Source organism: Branchiostoma belcheri, unplaced genomic scaffold (genome assembly GCF_001625305.1).
Source record: "Branchiostoma belcheri isolate BF01 breed outbred unplaced genomic scaffold, Haploidv18h27 scaffold66, whole genome shotgun sequence".
NCBI classification, from domain to species: domain Eukaryota; kingdom Metazoa; phylum Chordata; class Leptocardii; order Amphioxiformes; family Branchiostomatidae; genus Branchiostoma; species Branchiostoma belcheri.
Window position 1 is genome coordinate 33,378 of NW_017804309.1, and position 21,646 is coordinate 55,023.

A 21,646-nucleotide genomic window follows, 5' to 3' on the forward strand; every position below is an offset into this window, starting at 1 on the left:
CGCACTAAATCCTTCCCTCATATAAAATTACTACCTGTGAAGGTAGTACCAGAGAAATGCACTAGACATGTTCAGTTTGGTTTATCCCATGCAAAGAAGCTCACCTTCGGGTAGACGTTAATGTATGGCAGTGATATGTGGTAGATTCATGTCAGTTGTTTTAACTGTTTGCCTGCTACATTCCTTAGGGGTGTAATATAACCTTCACATAACCAACGGTTCGTTTAATGTCGACTGTTTATAGTTAAAACAATCAACGTTTATAGTTGAAGCAATATTTGCCCATGAATGGTTCTTTATAGCATCATTGTTTATTATCAAAGCAATCCCGTGAATTTATGTCCAATTGGAACCTGACGTCAACAAGCGCTGATTAAAGCCGGCGCCCAGCAGTGCTGGTGTATCTGTAGTTTCTGTACCCACGTAACCGTCATCGTGTTCATTTGATTTCTGTGACACCCGCCGGTAATCTCTAATCATAACTGGCATGTGAGATAACAATTTGGGTTTATGACATAACTTGCATCACGCCGGTGCGTCTTCCTCCACAAATGGATTAAAATATGCCACATTTGTGGAAATTAGCACGACTGGGAATGGTGCCAAAAGATATCAATTAAGCGGGGATTAGGTGTACCGAGCGCCGGGTACAGATAATGGCTGCAGCAGCTCGATATAGACTAACAAAAGACAAACACACAATTATCATTAAGCCTCTGTTTACCCGGAATACATTATGACGCATAACATAATTGCTTTCTTGATGCAGGCATAGAATGATAAATCTGTTTGTGAAATTGCTGCCTCATTTTGCTTTATAATTAGCCATTTGCCCGTAAAACCACATCAACACAGCTTCCGCAATATGTCTATGCTATTACTCTTCCGTAGTAATAGTATTAACATAAAGGTAAACAAAGCTATCTATATCATCCATCTCTTGTCGAGAAGGAATCTCGGCCCAGATTGTATCGAGTAAACATAACAGTCGATCCCATCTGTAATTTAGACCATATATACTCATTATTAGCACTGGGATATATGTTGGTGTTCTCTGTTGAAACCCAGTTCTGTACCCAGCATGTTTGGCGTTAAAACGTTAACAACTCTAAATCCCCAGCCCTGTTTACCGACCTTGTGTTCTACATTACGTCCCTCCCAGTGGGGTAGTGATACCTGACCATGTGTGCAGGATCATTACTGCCTTAGATTGCAGGTTTCTGATAGTGGTTTTAAGCACCAATTATTTTCTGTGTTGCGATTTTGCAAACTTAATTACCTTATCTTGTAGTTTATCCCCATCGATGGTTTGTATGGGTATGAGATACACCAGGGGTGGCCAGGTGCACGCCAAATACGGTCTTTATGAAGGACTATAATCTTATTTTCATGTAGTGGGGGGAACCTCATGAAAGTATACTTACTTATGCGCGGGGTAATGCCGTGCCTATCACTCAGTAAAGTTGGAGCGCATCGTGCAGATCCAATTTCGCGAACAAGATTACAGAACGTAATTCACGAGAAAGCCTCCACAGTGCAGTTTAAAAGGCTCCAGCGGTGCCCACGGCGTGCTTTATTGCAATCCGTTAGTGTATCCGCGATATACATTTCCCCCAGATATCATCTCTCGTGCTCCAGTGCCTTGAAGCTTATTCCCGCAGCACAATTACATAATGTCGTATAAAGTAAGTTTTATCTGGATGACTGATCTCGGGAGGCTTGCCTGATGTGGTGACATGTACTGAGGCCTATCAGCGACCCCGTGCTTAATATCGACCGACGCACCGCGGATTTCACATTTTCCCTAATAACGTTTCAATAGCCAGTGTGCTAAATGCGTCACTATCGTATTGATTCATTATTAGTTGTGATAAGAGCGTCAGATGCTGGGTTCACAGGAAGAGTTTCTAAATGGGAACGTTGATGGAAGAAGTATATATAAGATGTGGTGATAGTTTGTGCAATATGCCAGTTGATCGGGTGTTATTGAATCGCCTTGAAATGGGGCAACGGACCGGCAAGGGCAACGGCTTGGTACGACTTGTATGTATTTCCCATATCGTCCTTCATAGCTGTGCCGACTGAATTGGACTCCCCGCTTCCACGAGGTCTTGAACACATAAAGAGCAAAGGACGACCTGAGTTTTTTTTTGTTTCTTGACCCTCAGTCGGATCGTTTTGACACTGGCCTCTTGTGTGGGTGAAAGGCGGTCATTGAACCGTCCTGTATCCTGATGCGCCATGAACTAAACATAACAATTGCACAGTGTGGACTGCGTGCATGCAGAGAATTTTGAACATTGAACATCTTTACGTCCCCCCCCCCCCCGCAACCGCCACCATCTCATTCCAGTAGCGCTGAAATTGTCATTTCCCGAAGATGGGAAATACTTCAGGTGTTATACGCCGAAGGGTGGTTATACCGCCTGTGCAGATACAGACGCTGCTGGAAAAAAGAAACACCCAGCTTCATGACCCGAGAGAATTCAATAACTTGTGCTATCTCCACAGAAATGGAAATAGCAAGGATTGGTCAGGAGCTTGCAGCATGCGGAATCTGATTTGCCTCCAATAAATTTGGCAGCGGTATGTAACACAGAGATAGGAGACATTGACATTGCAACATGCAGTGACGCACACGAAACGTTATTTGTACAGTTCAGTATTTGACTGCCAGGTTGATTTTTTTCCAACATGTAATTACAAGACGTGGTGACGGCACAACTTATTTTTATGCCGCCACGGGGGAAAATACAATACTCATTTTCAGTGAAAATACTCAATGAAAAGTCGTGAAAACTGCCTTTCCCAAGGGCACAAGATCGGTAGCATGGCGGGGTTCGAACCGGAATCTATTGGTTCTGAGACGAAGACCGTTACGCCACACGACCCCTGCGAAGACACGGACTGCTTTCCTTTGTCAGCTCCTCAGTAACCTCCTATTTCCCCGTCCAGGTTGCAATTTGATGGCAGATGGGATCGCCGCCATAGTGAGTTCTACTTCCTGCCCCACCAACATCGCCCTGCAGTCCGTGTGCAACGCCATGCACGTGCCGCTCGTCTTCGTGGCACGTGACAACTGTCAGGTCACGGCCGGCAGGAAATACACGCTGAGCATGCGCCCGGAGGCCTCGGGAATCGACAGGGCTTTAGCTGACGTCATCCTTCAGCAGAGGTGGAGGAGCATGGTGGTGTTCTATGACGACTATTACGGTAGGCACCGCCGCACAAATATAGAATATCCATGTAGTAATAGTACAGTAATAGATACATGTTTTAGCTTTTACTTTTCGCATCTGAACATTTGTACTTTGACTTCTTTGTCAGACTTTCCAGGATATCCTGCCTACGCACTTTTCTAACTTTTCCCACTATCATCCCAAGTCCTTCCGTAAGACAATAAACATTTATGTCCCAGAGGGAATCTGCTTCAACAACTATTCAGGAGTTCTGGCTGGTAGATATTCACAAGGCAAGATATCGATCGAGATGATAACATCAATATGAGCAAAAAATGGCATTTGGGAAATTACTTTTGAAGTCTGGGAGGAATTCCTTATGAAATAACAATTACGGCGAAAATTGTGCTAAAAGGTCACGGCAGTAGTTGGGACGTCATGTTGCGTGGAACTCATGTAATAAGAACCGGAGCTGTGTGGATCCAAACATACATGATAGATGCCGTGTAACAACATCCAAATGGCATGATCTCTATCAACTCATGATGTTTACCTTTACATGAGTGAGAAATGTATCGCAGAATTCCCTGAACGGCCCGATGTAATGGAAGACGCAGCCAATGGAATTCGTTGTGAACAAAGCAATATTTCTACCAACTCTAACTTCATAATGCAAACTTTATGACACACTTCATCATTCCTACATGTACTTTATATCCTGTCTTACTTACTGTTGATTTAGCATGACTGATTTTGATTTCCGTAGTGTCCACTTCGTGTTTTTCCGATATCAATTTTGTGATTATGATTATTGTTGGCCTGCCTTACGATTCACGTTTGATAAAGAGTTGCGTCTGATCAGCAATACTTCAGATAGTAAATACTCCAGCAAAGTAATAAAGGATTGACCGCCATGTATCACGATTAGAGGCATCCAAAAGATCAATACATCTCCCAGTTAATATACTTGCCTCGGGAGATGCTACTGTTGCGGAAAACATGGAAAATTCCCCGTGTTCCTCTTCATGTGAGCCATGAAATTAACAATTAAACATTTCAAACTCTACTCCCTTCGGCATTGATACTATCGACCAGTGCAGGAAGGATGTTATGAACAGGACTCACCGTAAATCTGAGCACGTCCGGCGCCTCACCGCGCCTGCAAATCATCCTTTCATGTCTTCATCAGTTGCGAAATATATGAAATATGTAGTACAAGAAATTGGAAGTGTAAAGTCCTAAAACAGCGGGGGGCAAAATTGCTTTTATTGTGTAAAACAAATCAGTCACAGGAAATTACACCACGAAATGGACAATTCTACTGACATCTTTGTTGAAAGCACCTTTTGCAGTAAGAGCTAGAAATCTTTGTTGACGTATCTTACGAGCTCAGACCCGAGACAACGATACTTATCGGCTCCACCGAAAACAAATGCAATATATTCTCAGTCCTATGATGAAGGGAATATCCTTCTAATGTACGACGACATCCAGGCAGAACATTGCGTAACACAAAATAAACTCATTCTTAGCCACTGATGACAGATAGAGGATGCTATCTGAAACGCCCGACTCTTTTGAATATATCCAGTTGCTTCGTTTATTTTGCACTCTAATGTAACTTTGTAACCGAGATTATTTGTGACTTTCTCACAGCCTTCAGTAGAATCCAGAATGTCCTGGCGCTGACCCGGGGGAACTTCATGGAGGTGATCGTGCTGAAGCTGCCGTCCCTGTCTAACGGCAGTCAGGTGATCGTGGGTCTGCCGAGCGGGCAGAAGGAGATCTCCGACTACGGGGAGAAGCTGAAGCGGGTGGTCATCCTCTGCACGGTGGAGAACACCATACGACTGGTCAAGCAGGTAACGGCGCCGGTGTTCGGCACAGTCGAATTGTAGAATTTTCAAGTTGGTTTGACAGAAGCAACCGCCGACAATTATCTAAAACAGTCTTTTCCGTAACAAAACAGCAGAGTTTTGTACATGTGAACAATTGTCCCAAAATACAACATCGTACGACGAATGTGACTGGCCATAAAGTTGCCTGATCCATTACGAAACACGAGGAAAATAAGGTTAATTAGTTACGAAGATAATAAACTTTATAGGAAAATATCTCTGCAGCTTCATGAACAGAACGTGTTAACTGCAGAGGATGTAAATCTGTACATTTTTTACTCATAAATTGTAAAGAAACCCGACAAGGGCTTATAAATTGAATAGCTAATTACAAGATACATGTATCTATTCCCTTCAAAAGACACTAGTATATCAAAGATGAAGATGCAGCTTTCAAGTTTTCTCCAACTAACCATTATATGGAAGCGTTATTAGCTATTGTTCAGGATACCCAGTGATTCCCAAACAGAGTTAGGATGTGGCATCCTGATTACTGTTGAAGGGTTATATTAATCATATTGTGTGTCATGCAATGAACTATGTACATGTATCATGTTTTAATGTTCCTTGCGTATTGCAGAAAGTCGGCTTAGATGTCTAAAACATACTGCCCTGTCCATTTGTCCAAGTTGTATTGACGGACTGCGAGAAAATCAAGTCCCGTTGTTACACATCAATTCTGTTCAAAAAGGGAAATGCGTATATCATACCCCTCCTACTGTCTCGGTGCTGTATTGTTTTCGGATATTACTCCCGGTACGGGCGGCTCGCTGTTAAATCAGTATCCGGTGAGCAGCAGCCGGATCGATCGACAAGCTCCAAAGCGATTCGTTTATGGGATAAAATGTCTAATATTAAGTCCCAGTAAACCCGACGTATCGGCCCGAGTCACGGAAATTTATCCCCAGATATCAGATGGCCTTGGGCGTCTCCCTGGGGGGTAGCGCAGACGACGTGACTGTAAAATTCACAGACCATAATTAAGGCGACCGGAACACACGGCGAAACCTGAATGGCGATTAGTAACGATTTTCGTAATTCCGTGGCAATGCCGCGTTATCACTGGCTGCCCGTATAGTCGTGATGGATGTGGGACCGCTAGCAGGAACAATACACCGGAATGATTAAAGCTCCGGAGCAACGCCGTTTGATAAATTACCCCACAATTACTGCTGTAAAATAATCAGAGCAATTTCATGGCAATGTCAGTAGAATGACCGGAACTAGTCCAGAGTCGTCTCCAAAAAGTTGGATCTTTGAAAAATTGTGGAAACTTCATAAGTATCGAGTAAATCAAGAGAGACGACTGCCTTGTTCCATGGTTGAAATGACTACTTAATTGCAACCAATTTCGATTCCCTATATAGCGTCTGAAATTTGCATACGGAAATTTATGCTGCATCTACTTACAAAGAATATGGGGAGGGAGGTAAAGTGTCCTGAGTCAAATACAGGTCTTGAAACAAATGAAAAGTCTGAACATGGATGCTGGAGTAGCAATATGTAGGCAACAAGAACAAGGAGACCAAATTATCTGCATCATAATTGTCCTAATTTCTTTACAATGCGTGTATCACTAAAAAACGACAGGCGAAAGTATATATAGCCTGATATTCATCCTAGTCTAGCCCTGGTTTGCTCCTCTGATGTCGTCCCTGCTGAATATTCCGCGGGAAAGCGATCAAAAGAGCGGATATAGCTAGAACTGGGCGGATCTCAGGCTAGAAGAGTCCTGTTTTTCTAGAAGAGTCTGAATTCATAACGCGAGGAACAGTTTATAGAAAGATCTATATCCATGACTAGACTTACCACATCATCAGGTATTCATGGTATCGACACAGGTGCGAGGGGCACTGGCGTGAAGCCTCGTTCTTTTCTTCTTCTAATCGTGCTTTAAATTTGCTTTTCGTCGTGTCGAAGCTTTTGTTTCTTTGATATTTTTTAAAAAATACACAAATGTGTGGGGGGAGCAAATTAAACTATGAACAACATTTCCGCGACAGGACAAGTTAATACATTCAGCACGTCTCCACCCGATCGAAATAGAACCCAACATTGAACAGAGCAACTTTGACTGTGATACTGTAAATTTATTTTATGTTCGTCGAACTTCGTGGCACAATAAAACCAGGAGTGTGTCGGCATCTCTGTCTTTAAGTTCGCAGTTTGAACAACAGCTGAAACGGGGACAGAAAACAAATATCAATGTTCATGTGTTGAGTTCGCGCTGAAATGTCACAGCGAAATACACGAGCTTAAAGACACCACTAATATTTCAAACTTTATTAGTGTTTCAGAAATTGATGACTGTATCTGCAAATTTAGAGCATGCTACATGCACGTCTGCAATCTCAGTCTTCATAAATGTGCGGCGTTTTCCTAGAAAGAATGAGGGAGGTATTTGTCAATGCCACTTTTTACCATGTCTTTTTATTCTTTTCTCTCCAGGCGAATCAGATGAACCTGTTCACTCCTGAACATCACTGGGTGATAGCAAATCAAGTAAGTTGAACATTTCAGAAATTTAATATCGGATAAGCATTAAAACAAATGCTCTTACACATGAAATAATGCACAAAATGCCATGTTAAGAATACCGTTGACACTATGTAAATGTCACTCTGGCATTTCGCTTGATTATCTCTGCCGCACCTGACATAGATATTACAGTTATATCGCACAAATCTCATTTCGGGAAAGAGTAGCAGCTATATTTTTATTGTCTCACGGTTTTACATAATAGTCAAAGACCGACCTTAACTACCAACTTGGGCCCTTACGATCAAACTACCCCGTCAATTTTGAATATCAATACATCTAACGATATTTTATGGCGAACAAGGCTACATGTTATACGACTCCTATTAAGAGTCTCCTTTGGTATTCTGCTCTTTTCACATTTGGTATTAAGTTGTGACGACCTGAAACGACCTCACATACCCAGGCTTTTGTCTCGAAGGAGAGGCTCTGATTTAGACATCCGGGTCATTTAAAGGTTTATGCGTTACTTCAATCTTCACAAAGATCCCTACACGTACGGACAGGCCGTCTGTAGGACTGATGATGCAAATGTTTGGCTGTAGGAGGCCGATCGCAAATACCTGGTTGGCAACTTCCCGTAAATCTCTTTCCCTGTGTACCGTAGGGGGCCTTGATGATAACATTGGAATTATTGGTATTTTGTGTGGGTAACTACCCGGGCTTTTGAAGCTGGAGATGTTCCTGTAAAGTGAAAAGGAAATAATTAGTGGGGGTCTTCCCTCAACTCACCAATGTCTGGAGGAAAGAATCATCGGAAAATTATACGGAGGGCCGGATCATAAAACCCGCGTGTGGCGAGAACAATATTATTTTCATGTCTTCCTGCCGTGACGGGAATCAGGCCCCGGCGTGAAGGCGTGGGGTATCGATCCTAAACTCAGCTTTACAAATAGTCACCAGCAGCGAGCAATACATTTCGCTAGGCAGACCAAACGTAGTAATTGCGGAGCCGCAGTCGTTATAACAGACAGCTTTGCAGGCTGTTGAACTCATTCAGCATATCGATAAATAGGAGCGGTCGAGTGAATAGCAGAGGGAATCCGAGGCAGTTCGTTTTCAATGGCTTTGAGGCATGGACAAGATTTTATCATTTCAACTCATGAAGTCTCTTCTCTGAAATGCTGAAGCGTCAAAACTTGAGCTGCATCCAATTGCTTTTCTTTGGGGTGAGCTTGTGGGACACTTATCATCACGGCAGCACACTGGCAAATAGCCACGTAGATTACGTATACAAAGGCTAGCTTTTATTCCATCACGGGAAACAGTCAAATGTGTGGATAAACCACAGGCTATCGGCATTCCTGTCACTGTCAAGTCAATTACGACCTATTCGGCACCTTTGTGGACTGTTATCATGGCCAAGATACTCTCGCTTCATCGAATTGTTCAACATCTTTCAAACAGCTTTCAAAGAATTAACTCAAGTGTAGGTAAAGTTGCTTGAGTGTGGTGACATCAACTGTTAGTGTACTTCACACCAGTATTTATTTCTGACATTAACGGCGCCCGATATAACAATAACGGTTTGGAGATGTGAGGCGCGCTAATGTAGCAGGCGGCAGGGTAATGCCGATGATATACATCACAACAGACAACGGAAAAGGTTTATCACTCTTTCTGGTATAACATATCAGAGGCAGGAAATGTCAGGCAATAAAGAAAGAAAAATGGTTCATAAACAGCAGCGCTCTGAATCATAGTTCTCAGGCAGCGAGGTGCAGGGGGATCGCTCTCGATGAAAGACACGATCAATAGATACGTTATTCCGCCACAGACTGCATCTTTCTTATGTGCAATTCGCTCCACACATTTAATAAAGAATTATGTCAGTGGACGGCCTGAAAATAGGATCTGTTTGTAATTGTATATGGATGGTTAACGTTGTGATGCTATTATAGATTATACATTTCAATGGAACGTTTAGAACGTCGACAAACGCACAAAGGCTGAATAGATTTACAAGCTTCACAACTCAAATGTTGTGAAGAGAAAGTCGCGATACGTAAAATCAATATCAAGGCAACAGAAAATACGTCTCTAGATTTAGATCAAGTCCCACTCTCCTAATGTAATACATGTATGTATAGAGCCTAAGTTTGAACTGAATTCGAAGTGTTGTGGCTTCCCTTTTCCCGTGCCTTTTTATGAACTTTTATGTTTCATGTGAAACCCCGCAGGAAGTTAGCGACAAGCAGCTTTTGGCAATCAACGCATCCCGCGGAGTCCTGACGGTGGTTCGTAAACTGATCTCATTTAGCGAGTACACCGACAAGTTTATGGCATATTGGAGATCTCTCCCGGCGAACGTCACCGACGGGGCAACCACAAGTCCTTACGACGTGAAGGTGGGCGGGTTATTACTGAAGTACGGAATGTCTAAGAAAGAACATCTTAAGCAAGATTAATCTCAGAGTTGTCAGATCGCAAAATCGCATCAATATTCCAGCAATTTGTGGGAATGTTCTTCTGCATCCCAACACAGCTCAGGATCTTGATAATTGATATTGACGTGTGCTTTGATTTTATGACCACCAACTGGTATATCTGACATGATGAGGCCATGTTCAACATTTAACGTTAGCACTTCAGCATCTTGTTATGTAATACTTATTCCCCAATATAAAATATGTATTATATTACAAAGATTGTTTGCATAGAGAGTGACAATGATCACTGCTGTATCATTGATATGTATTCATTATTGATATGATATATAATTCATTATTGATATGTACTAAAACATCAAAACAACGCGATATATACTCATTACTCTTCATTTAAATTGAATAACATTTCCTTATGAAATGTTGGCAGATGACAGCTGCGTACATGTACGACGCGGTGTTACACATATCCAGGGCTGTCTACGCTCTCTTCCTGGACAGACAGTGGATCGGTCCCAACAAGCTCAGGTAAGCTATTCATCTATATATAGATTAGACGTTTTCTTTGTGTTACCTTGCTATTAGTCGTCTGGCATGACTTGCAAATAATTGTTGTTGTACTACTGTGATGCTTTAATCGAACGAGAAACACACCGCCAAATGCCGATCTCATGCGCATTAGCAGTAACGTCTCAGATTTATCCTCCCTCAGCGACTTGGAGCGGAATCTTTCCTGAAACAATCTGCATTAAAAAGGATTTACAGGGAGCGCGATACGTAGGGTAGGAACGGAACGGATTGGATTGCCAGAATCTATGAGGTCTCAAAGAGTGCATCTCTCAATTTGTATTTTTATCGATGCTGCGCAGATGCTCGATCGATGTGTCGGTGCCGTGGCCTGGAGGTCCCCCGCTGATGGAGACTCTGAGGAAGGTAAGGATCCGTCTCTGTCACGGGCACACACAAGGAGGATTAATTACGGGACGTGTCAGCGCCTGGCCGGGGAATCAGGCTCAGCTCACTAATAATGGATGATACTGTTAATATCTTCATGTGATGCCGTCCCTCCTGGGGTTGCCGCCGGTGCACCTTCAAACATCAAACATCAGTCAAGTCAGGCGGAATTAAAGTTCAAAGAAATTACCGATATGTATCATTTTCTTTTCTTTATGGAGAAGATTTCTTTCACACTCAGGGAGGTGGGAAATGAAATAAACTAATTTCATAAAGATAACCTGCGTGGAAGTAATGAATAACTGTGACGAGACGTGTACTTGCAAATTTGGTACGTGACTGAAAAGTTAGAGATCGTCATGGCCGCAAGTAAAGTCTTACGTTGAAGATTTTGTGTTTAATTTTCGGAATTCTGACGAGTGGCTTATGATCGGTCATCATCTGTAGTTTTGCTACTTTTGTCTTCCTCAAAATGTCTACCACCTGCTGAATGGTCTGAGGGGGTAAAACTCAGCTAAAAAGACAAATTTTGATGAATGTAAGAACAGTTACCTGGGTTCAGGCAGGCTGGTGCTGAGATCACAACATGCACGTGCAAAAGTGATGTGCAGCGCCATTATCCGCTTGCCCTGGCTGCGCCTTGCTTCAAAGTGTACCGAGATGTTCATTAACCTATTGCCACAGGTCAGGACGCCGGGGGTGCTGGGCAAGTCAGGGTTCGATGACACGGGCTACAACATCAACTCCCAGATGCAGGTCCTCAGGCTGGAGAAAGTAGTCAATAAAACAAGAGTGGAAGTGGTAAGACGTCTGGCCCTGCTGTCAGCACTTTCACTTATCTAGTCAACCAGGCCGCAGTGACCTGTTTTCGGGTCACGCCGTGCATATCTTCTCCTTGATATGTATCGTAAAATGCCTGCGGATTGGAGTGGTATCTAGCTTCATCTAAGCTTTCTTTGTTGGCAACGGGCGGTTAGAAACAGGAACGACATCTGAACGCCGTTGGAATCTAGGCAGCCTCAGGATACCATGTGCAAAGTATTCAACTCACTGCTTCTTTGTTTGGGAGTGATCGGAAGTTTGTTCGTTGCAAAACTAGATACAGTAGTTAGACAGGCTGACTTTCATTGGCTTTCATTGCTACAAAAAACGAACCCCAGGATGATAGAATGCTTGGAATATAGAATCAAACGGTTGTGCCATGACAGAAGGTGGCTTGTCAAAGTATTCCCAAACCAGTCAACTGTAAGAAGGTTACGTCCGCCCCCAAACCCTGTGTGGATATAACTCTTTATATGCTGCACATAGATCATGGTCTCCTAACACTTCGCCTCCCAATGGTACAAACAAGTGGGTTCAAGATGAACTCGTTCTGTAATTTCCTCGACCTCAGTTGTTGCTGATATTTCATACATGATTCGTCTTTGCGTGAGGATGAAAATTAATCGTGGACTTTTTTCAAAGTACACATTGAAGGAACAGTCAATAGGCAACAGTTTAGAATGTGACTTTGTGACTGGAGTCTGACTTTGCTCCGTATGGGGCAGTGAAATTAAACAAATCTAATAATGTTTATTTACGATCATTGCATACACCTCATACAAGGATTATTAGTATACAAATTACCTGATGTAAGCCAGCTAATGCAGCATCCAGGCACCGCCCATACTTTTATCACTAGCCACATTATTTGGAAATAATATATCGTGCCTTCCCCAGATGGTATACTAGTACATTATTGTCTACAAAAGAAAAAAAAAGAAAACTCCACAATTAAAATGGATGTTTATGCATTGGAAGAACAGAGTTGTAATTGTATACACTGTCATGTAATACTTTAAAAAACAAAAGTTCAGGGATTTGTTCCTGATATGCAATGTGTTATGTACCCGTCCCCAGGCAGGTATGTGGGACCCTGTGACCAGACTGAACACCACCGCCCGGACCTTACCTGCCGGCACTCCGCGGGTAGACATACGGAACAAAACATTCAGGGTGGTCACACTGGAGGTGAGCTTCGGAGATCCTTTGGGGGGATACAAAAACCAGCCATCTAGCTGAAACCCTTGGTCGTCCTTCTGAGTCGAAGATGACTACTTAAACCACTCATGATCAATATTAACCGTTAACTGCTGAAACGATTATATCAATTTGTTTCACCTTTGGGAACATAATGTTGTAATTGTTTGGTACAGTCTAATAAATCATTGATATTATAGCAAAGTATCTTACGTATCTGAGAAACTGTATGGAAAGACATGTACAAAGTGACGCTGTTATGGCATATCTGTATTATTTACCTTCTGGAATGTATATTTGCCGCTTTTAAAATTCTTTTGCACGTTTTTTTTTTAAATTTATTTCCATATCTTTGTTACCCGCAATTAGCTCTGGAGCATTTTGAGTGTAAGTGTACCTGAAGTTGCTACTTCTCCCTTCCAGGAGGAGCCGTTTGTGTTCAAGAGAATGACTCCGGTGGGCGTGCGGTGGGAGGGTTTCGCCATGGACATGCTGACGGAGCTGTCCAAGCTGCTGGGGTTTAAGTACAAGCTGTATGAAGTACAGGATAAGAAGTACGGCAGTCCTCAGGAGGACGGCACGTGGAGCGGGATGATCGGGGACGTCATGCAGGGGGTACGGCTGACGTTTATCGTTTCCTAAACATCATGCTGTATGAAACAGATAACAATTGTTTTGTCTGATAATCTAATTTCACGTCATTCGATATATTCCATAGACGTGATTGAACGATCGTCCTGTGACGATCCAAGCTAATCTTATTGACCAAATACCCGGATTATGATAGACTTCACATGAGCCTTGAATACCGCTACTCGTGATCAGTCAACTACTAGTATGCCAGCCATTGATATCGATAACCAAGGACATTATATCCTTGCGATAACGTAGTCATCCCAGTGATGTAATCGTAAGGCATTCTCCATCAACCTAGCCTGACTAAATTTGCGTTCGTTGCGGCTAGCCCGGCTCATTGGCCCCCTTATGTCGAACGCCGGTAACTCGTGGAACGGGGCCATATCGCCGCTGACAGTTAGGGTGTAAGTGTTAACATAACTTCCTGTGACTTTCAGAAAGCGGATTTGCCCTAAGCGCCATCACCATCACCCCCCAGCGGGAACGAGTGGTGGACTTCACCAAGAGGTACATGGACTTCGCGGTGGGCATTCTGCTGAAGAAGCCGGTCAAGAAAACGGACCTCTTCGTCTTCCTGGACCCCTTCCACGTCAACGTGAGTAATACAAGGGCTCGTACGAAGTTAAGTAACTAACTCACTCACTCACTCACTCAGGGACCGACTTCCTGGCTGGACGGTGGAAAAAACTTTACCCGACTCTCACTCCACCCAGGTGTACCTGAGTTCAGTCGGGCAGGTAAAAGATGTACTTGGTGTAGGTAGAAGGGATATGGGCTCAGCTTTACAATACCATGCACAAGACGCAGTGGGTTAATAACCCACTGTATCATTGCCCGATATTGGCGTCAACAAGGCAACTCTTTTTTTACCACTCTCGGGTCAGTTAACTGGACACAGTGTTCCCGTTTATATTAAATATGACATTAATGTTCTATTGTGTGATTGTATTTGTGAAATAAAATGATACGTGAAGACAACACCCCTTTGTGCACGGCAGACGGCTACAATAATGATTGAATGCACAAAGTCAATAAATAACCCACAATGTGTCCAGACATGTCATTACTTGTTGTCGACGCCTTTTCATACAATGTTGCATGAACATCACATCATTTTCTTTCCTTGTATTCATGATTATCCTTCAGTGTTTGATTTAGCGGCAGACGACAGCGGCAAGGGTCCATCCGTTATGCTATTAATTATTACTGACGAAAGGAATTATGGATTCATTTAACTCACTTCAGTATGAGTTATGGTGACAACTTGTACTACAATGAATTAATCGATGCAGATTTATGTCCTATCTCTACGGTACTATACATCATCAGAAAATCAATGTAAAGGCCCTTGTTCATTTATAACACTCGGCATACTTCATGCTGATGTAAGTGAGAAATGACTAGTCACATTTTCAACCAGGCTTTACATCTTCGTCGAGAATTTAAAGTTGTTGTGAATTTCTTGTTTTTATCATCATTGTGAATTTCTTGCTGATTCTGTGCATATTCCATGGTCACCTCCTCCCAGCCTGCGGGGAGAACATTTTGACCTCCGATTCAACCTTCCTATCAGCCTGCGGTTACACCATTCCCCCTCACCTCTACTGCATTCAAATAACCATGGACACGAGCAACAAAGAGACAAAGACACCGAAAACAACACAAAGGTACCAATTCGTACCGTTCGGTCTGGAAGTTTCGAAGAAAAGTGTCCACAAAATACGAGTCGTTCCAAGTATGGAAAGCCAGTTTTATACCTAGCTGCTGGACGTAGTAATTGTGCGACTTTCCGTGACTGGACATCCATTACGAGACGGCACATGCCTGTAGGTGCCCACAGTCGCGTGGACTGCCGACTGATTGGCAACCAAGAGTCACGAAGGAAGGGCGTCATGAAATCACCAATTATTGGACTCGTGCGTGCACAATGGAAGGAACAGCATGATATACATGTTAATATTGTGTGGAGAACATTAATATTGTTTCGCCACTATGGCCGCAGTATAAAATGCCACATATTCTGGTCCTCATAATCTAGAAGGTCAAAGGAGACGTCAGATATCTTTTGTGATGACTCTCTTGTATTGCTCTTTCTCCTATAATATATTTTTCACACCGACTGCATAAATCTTATTGAGTGTAAAACCTACTGCGTGGTGTATTCTCTGGCTCGTGATAGCCTCCTGCTTGAGGTGTCCCATATGTATAGAAGTTTTTCGCGATTATGTCAGGAAAAGACCAGGGTCCTAAATTCACGACATTTTTACATATTTGTGTACTCCATCTGGTATGGAAATATAACATATGTAAATACAGAGTAAGATACCACACAAAAGAAGCAGTGAGTCAGCAGACAGAGGCCCACCCGTGCTGTCTGTCCCTGCAGGTGTGGCTGTGCACCATCGCGGCGTTCATCCTGGTGAGCGCGGTGCTGTTCCTACTGCACAGAATCGGCACCAGGAAGACCGGCGACGACCCGAACGACGGGCCCGACTTTAATCTGAGGAACACCATGTGGTTTGTGTACGGCTCCTTCGTGCAACAAGGTGGGTAACGTAGTCTTTTCCACACACTGTTTCCTTCGCCAAGAAAGTTATTATGTTTTCGCTAGCGTTATTTGTTTGTGACTGTGTGGTATAACAGCATATAAACTCAAGAAACTACAGTTTTGATGACTTCTTATCATCAGATATTTGTCTCCTAGCGGATTTCTACGGTACTGCAGCAGAATGTCCTGTTTTTGTACCTCGTGTTCTGGACATGCTATGACCATGATTTTTGGTTGGCAGAAAGGGCACCTTTTTCGAAAAGAAGTTGTATAGGTTTGTGCCCTTTGGCAGATGTTTTTGAACTGCAGCAGTATTTTGTTGACGACTCAACATGAGTACGAAATCATTCAAAATATCGTTCACTCATAGGTGGAGACCTGACGATCGGGCGCATGCCCACTCGGATCCTGACCGGCGTGTGGTGGCTCTTCACCCTAATTATCATATCATCCTACACGGCCAACCTGGCAGCTTTCCTTACCGTGACCCGGATGGACTCGCCCATCCGATCCTTCGACGACCTCGCCTCACAGACTGAAATACCGTACGCCACACCAGTTACTTTTAATGCTTTCAATTAGTTGTATTCAGTTTCCTTCTTTTCACAAATGCAATCGTGGCGTTGCACAGATATTATAAATGAATACCACATATTGTAATCTAAAATTATGAAATGTTTACATTTGTTCTGTACATTTCTTATCAACCATTGACATTGTCTGGTAATGCCATGCTCGATGCAACGATTTCAAACATTTTCTGCAGGTACGGGACGGTCACAGACACCAGCATCGCTCAGTTTCTGGCCTCCTCGGATGTTGAGACCTACCAGCGGCTTTGGTCTTTCATGAAGAGTGAGAACAACTCGGCAGCTCTCGTCAGGACGGCGCAAGAAGGGTTCCAGCGGGTCAGGAAAGGTCAGAACACACTGCTGCTGACATTATCTGATTCACATGCAGCACAAAATATGAGAACCTCGGTTATGGAGCTAGTGTTATCAGGCATGGCCAGGGATTGTTGTATTGTAGTTACAATAGAATTCATCACAGTATCTGATGTCTGTGTTTGGTCAACGTTGCATCATCAGTCAAAGTCACTCCGCAGTAGACGTTGTTCTTTCCGACATAGCTGTATAGACATAGACGGGACATCTTCCTTATTTATTACGCGAACATGACCGTATACGAGCTAATGTAGATACGGACTGAATACGTGCTTGTATGTGTTAAGCCTCAGCCACATACTAGTACATCGTATGATGCACCTACTAACATGGACGATGGAATCCCCTCGACAGTCGTGCCGTACGTCATAGATTTGAGACGAAACAGGTACAACGGTAGTTTTAAAATTAAAGTTACCAAACTGTAATTGCACTCTTTTTTTTCTTCTCAAAAGTGAGACGTAGGGCGCAATCGTCCTGGAGAAAAAACAGCTTAGGTACGATGTGTGTACCCTGGGCTATAGCTGCTGACCCAATCTCTCTTTATCTCCCAGGGAAGTACGCCTTCCTCTGGGACGTCCCTGTGATCGAGTACGAAGCTCTTACCGACAAGAACTGCGAGCTGACCACCGTCGGCAAATCCATCTACAGTAAAGGATACGGCATCGCTTTCCCCAGCGCAGACCCCTACAGAGACGAGTTCACATTAGCGTAAGTGTGCACGTCTCGCGATTGGAAAAGTCATGAAAGGCGACACTGCCTACAAAGCAAAGATAAATTAAGGGAATGGACCCAGATATACATCTTGCATACGCTAGAGTAACCCCTAAGGAGAGTTTGGCAGGAAAAAGTCGAAGTCGGTGCTCATAATACAGTACGGTATCGACCGAACTTGGCAGTGAGCAATAGTACGTCACTTTGGTCAGACCTCATAGAGCCTACTCTGCTTCTACAAAGGCTCCAACCCACATCCATCTTTTATCTGTGGCAATTTATCTCTTCTTGTCACGTCGTTCTATTGCGTAAATGCCTGGCTTCGGTCATTTTTCACCCCCAGAATTCTCCAGCTGCAAGACTCCGGCACGTTGGACAAGCTCAGACACAAATGGTGGCCCAAGAACGGCAAGTGCAAGTTGGACCAAGACAGCGCCTCCAGTTCCAGCTCTGCGCTCGACCTGGACAACTTCGCGGGTGTTTTCTGCGTGCTCGCCATCGGCGTGGTCCTGGCGTGCGCAGTGGCGCTGCTGGAGGTTCTATGGCACATGTACCGCAGACGCAGGGAGAAACGCAACTTTCCCGCCAAGGAGGTAGGCAGTGTTTTATTAGCCTCCATAGCTTCATGTTTGCACTGTTTTTCCTGTTTTCTTTCGTTGCTGTTTTCTGATTGTACTTCAGTTTTCCTATCGCCTATACTAGTATTGAATGACTGTCAGAAACCCGGTAGTCCGAAAACTGGTATACACTCAGAAATCAGCACATGATAAGCGACAAAAAGTTGAGGAACGAAGCTATAGATATGCTATGTACATTTTTTGAAGTTTGAGTAACTTGTACGTTAAAGTAAACACAATGTAGAACACCTTTCTTGATTACTGTATATCCGTATCGAGTATTACACGGTTTGGTTTTTGTACATGTGTTGATAAAAAATGTTCCAAATGAAACGTTTACTTGTCTACATTATACCATTGGTAATCAAACATTACAGATTCATCACGCAACTTTATGTTTCTCCGTCTTCCCTCTTCCACAGAACGGAGAGCTAGCTTGTAAGGGAGGGTGTCAGAGCCCGTCCAACGTCACCGTCAGGAAAGACGAGAACGGCGAGATCCACATCATCGTGTCTCCTACCATCACACAAGTCCAAGTTCAACCTAACTTGTTGATTCCGGCCCAGACGCCAGTCAAACAGTCCGCCTGGGAGCCCAGCAAGAGGAGCAAGGAGGAATACGTACCCATGAAGAAGGTGGAGTTCGCGTTGCCACCTGAAGGATGTAGTAAACAGCAAGAGTACGTCAGAAATGTGGACGATTTTACGACGCGTCTGTAAAAGGACTGCCTGGAACCAAACATTGGGACTATGTAGGGCGCGGTGCGGGGTGCAGTTTCCGCGCGACCGCCAGGTGGACAGGACACACGAAACGGGGTGTGCCGGATTATCGTACGATTCTGTGCCATAGGAGATTAAATGCAGGAAACCTGTCAAAATATATGCATCGCTGTCGTGGCATCATCCACAGAAAGCCGAAAATCAGTACGTACGTATGTACGCGTCAAGGTCACCGATGACCATTGACCACCGTCGTCTCACGTTGACATGCATGTTCAAAAGCCACCGGCGCCGAACTTGAGAGTACAGAACCTGTCACAAACAGTTTTACGGAACGACCAAGACTCTGACTCGGACGGTGACGCAGTGTCAGCATGGCAGTACCCGGGCTCTACCTACCACGTTAGCCTCCGTTTCAGACCCCACCGAGCATTTCTTTCCTTTAACAAGATGGCACCTGCATGACGTCAAAATCCAACATGCCGTCCGCCATGTACGCTGACGAAAACAACATGGGTTTTGCTATCCCAAGCTCTTAATTGTAAATGAAGTTCTGATTGTATTTCATATTCTGATTGTATACCTGGTTCCATTTTTTGCTCGGACGGCCAAATCTCAGCAAGCAATCAGGACATGGTAGCTATCAGAAAACTGTGTGTACTACTGACTGAAATAAGAAATGTCAGGTGGGGTCTGCAACGGAGGCCACTGCCACGTCTGATCACGTGACCATAGCACGGCATCATGGTGATATGTTATCTGCCGTTTGTATCATGAACGGCCACATGTTAGCAGGTCGAAGAAGACTAGAAGCAGCCCATTTTTAATACTTGGTGAAGTCCTTGTCTGTTATGGTCAACTGCTATCACTCGGCGGAGAAATGAGAAATTACAACATCTAAATCGTGGTTTAGATCGAACTGTCCATCCACTTCACATTTGATCAGCGTGCCAACATCAAATTTCTTTTTGTTCGTCATGGCTGCTTGGAGTGTACCGTATTTTTCTTCGCAGGTCCCCATTTTTAAATAAATAAAACACAATCCTTGTAGCTTTGGAACCAAGTTAGTTTGTTGACCACAATATTGAGTAAGCTATAAGCCGTCCATCCTGTTTTAGTGCCAGTCTGTTTCTCTGATTGCTTCTCTAACAAAAAGTCTTCAGGAAAAAAAAGCAGCGGAGCGAACTGGAGCTAAAATAGGACGGTACAGGCTAGCTAAAGATAGACTAGGCTTTAGAGTACCTGTCTTATTTTGCCCAAGCCCACAACGCTTACAAAGCACGATGTGGCTTTAGCTATCACGCAAAGGTGGCGTGGCACACGTGACGCCGTGGAGCTGCAGCAGACAGGTGTGGAGATGCAGGGGACACCTGCTGTCACCACAGATCCGACATGTGTCGCAATAAATTGATCTTTATGTGTGCGGTTTTCTAACACGATATCTCATTTCATCAGGCTTATATCAGCATTTCAAAGGCAGTATAGCGAAAGCGACATATTGACATAAAATGTCAGATTAGAAGATTAATGGCCAAGATTTCGTGATATGATATGGGCGCAGCAATTGGGTGTCCATGAAGGTCACAAGATAAAAGATTTAGGTTTAAGTTTTTTTTCTCCTGTTCTGAACATCCCATGGCCTTGATTTTTTTGTGGGAGCTTCATTCGGGACTATGTTTGACCACCGATCCAGCCAGTCCAATACTGCAATATCGCACTAACCTGAAGCCCTGTGCGGGCACGCGTGAGTGGGTAGGTAATTGTGGTTCCAGGTTGACTTGGCCTGAGCGGGAAGAAATCGTTGATGAGCCGGCAGGAGGATCGGCCGTCCAGCCAGGTTGATCAGCTCCATCACGGGTAATTGACTCGTTTTTATGAGGATAGACCCAAGACTTACATGGTTACTTCTGGGTACGGGGGTATTGTTTTGCCTGCCTAGCTAAGCTGTTGGTTTGTGCATCTGTTCGAACAGGGTAGGTTGACAGCACGTGGGTGGGGAGGATCGACAGGCAGAATGACAGGATCGAGGTCAAAGGTCTCAGAACATGGCTGGGAGCCAGCAGGAATTAAAAGTCGACATGGGGGAATTCAGGGAGTCGATTATTGCATACTCACTGGAAGTCTGAAATCTGCGACTGGTGTTACATTTGAAATACATGTTAAAAACTTGTTTCTGACATTTGAAAAGAAGTTTGAAGACACTGCTAATTTTGGTACCCAAATGTTATTCTTTTGCCGCCAGCCATTGAAATAGATGGGATTGCTAACAAACAAAAACACAAAATCGTACTATCCTTTTAACAGACGTGCTATGAACATCAATGTCTTTTCTCTGCCTGACCCTCGCCATGCAGGTTTGATAAACAGTTGACGACACCATGTACCACTTACCCGCCACTCGTCTCACCCAGACTCTTAATGAATCAGGTTACACCAGGCGTGAAAAGTTCATCTCGCCGGTAATTCGCGCTAGCATGTGGCGAGGCACGGAGT

General features: G+C 43.8%; 1 protein-coding gene across 1 annotated transcript in view; it reads left to right on the forward strand.

Moving 5' to 3' along the window:
• Positions 1-20,206, forward strand: part of LOC109483653 (glutamate receptor ionotropic, delta-1-like) — a 27,714-nt gene extending 7,508 nt beyond the window's left edge. Inside the window, exons 3-18 of the mRNA XM_019786688.1 lie at positions 2,956-3,213; positions 4,836-5,041; positions 7,526-7,579; positions 9,796-9,963; positions 10,433-10,530; positions 10,872-10,935; positions 11,641-11,757; positions 12,856-12,966; positions 13,399-13,595; positions 14,053-14,206; positions 15,998-16,157; positions 16,530-16,704; positions 16,926-17,077; positions 17,658-17,814; positions 18,161-18,410; positions 18,857-20,206. Of these exons, the coding sequence (XP_019642247.1) occupies positions 2,967-3,213; positions 4,836-5,041; positions 7,526-7,579; positions 9,796-9,963; positions 10,433-10,530; positions 10,872-10,935; positions 11,641-11,757; positions 12,856-12,966; positions 13,399-13,595; positions 14,053-14,206; positions 15,998-16,157; positions 16,530-16,704; positions 16,926-17,077; positions 17,658-17,814; positions 18,161-18,410; positions 18,857-19,153 (2,607 nt within the window). The 5' untranslated portion in view covers positions 2,956-2,966 and the 3' untranslated portion in view covers positions 19,154-20,206. The remainder of the gene's footprint in view (positions 1-2,955; positions 3,214-4,835; positions 5,042-7,525; positions 7,580-9,795; positions 9,964-10,432; positions 10,531-10,871; positions 10,936-11,640; positions 11,758-12,855; positions 12,967-13,398; positions 13,596-14,052; positions 14,207-15,997; positions 16,158-16,529; positions 16,705-16,925; positions 17,078-17,657; positions 17,815-18,160; positions 18,411-18,856) is intronic.
• Positions 20,207-21,646: the final 1,440 nt, after the last annotated feature.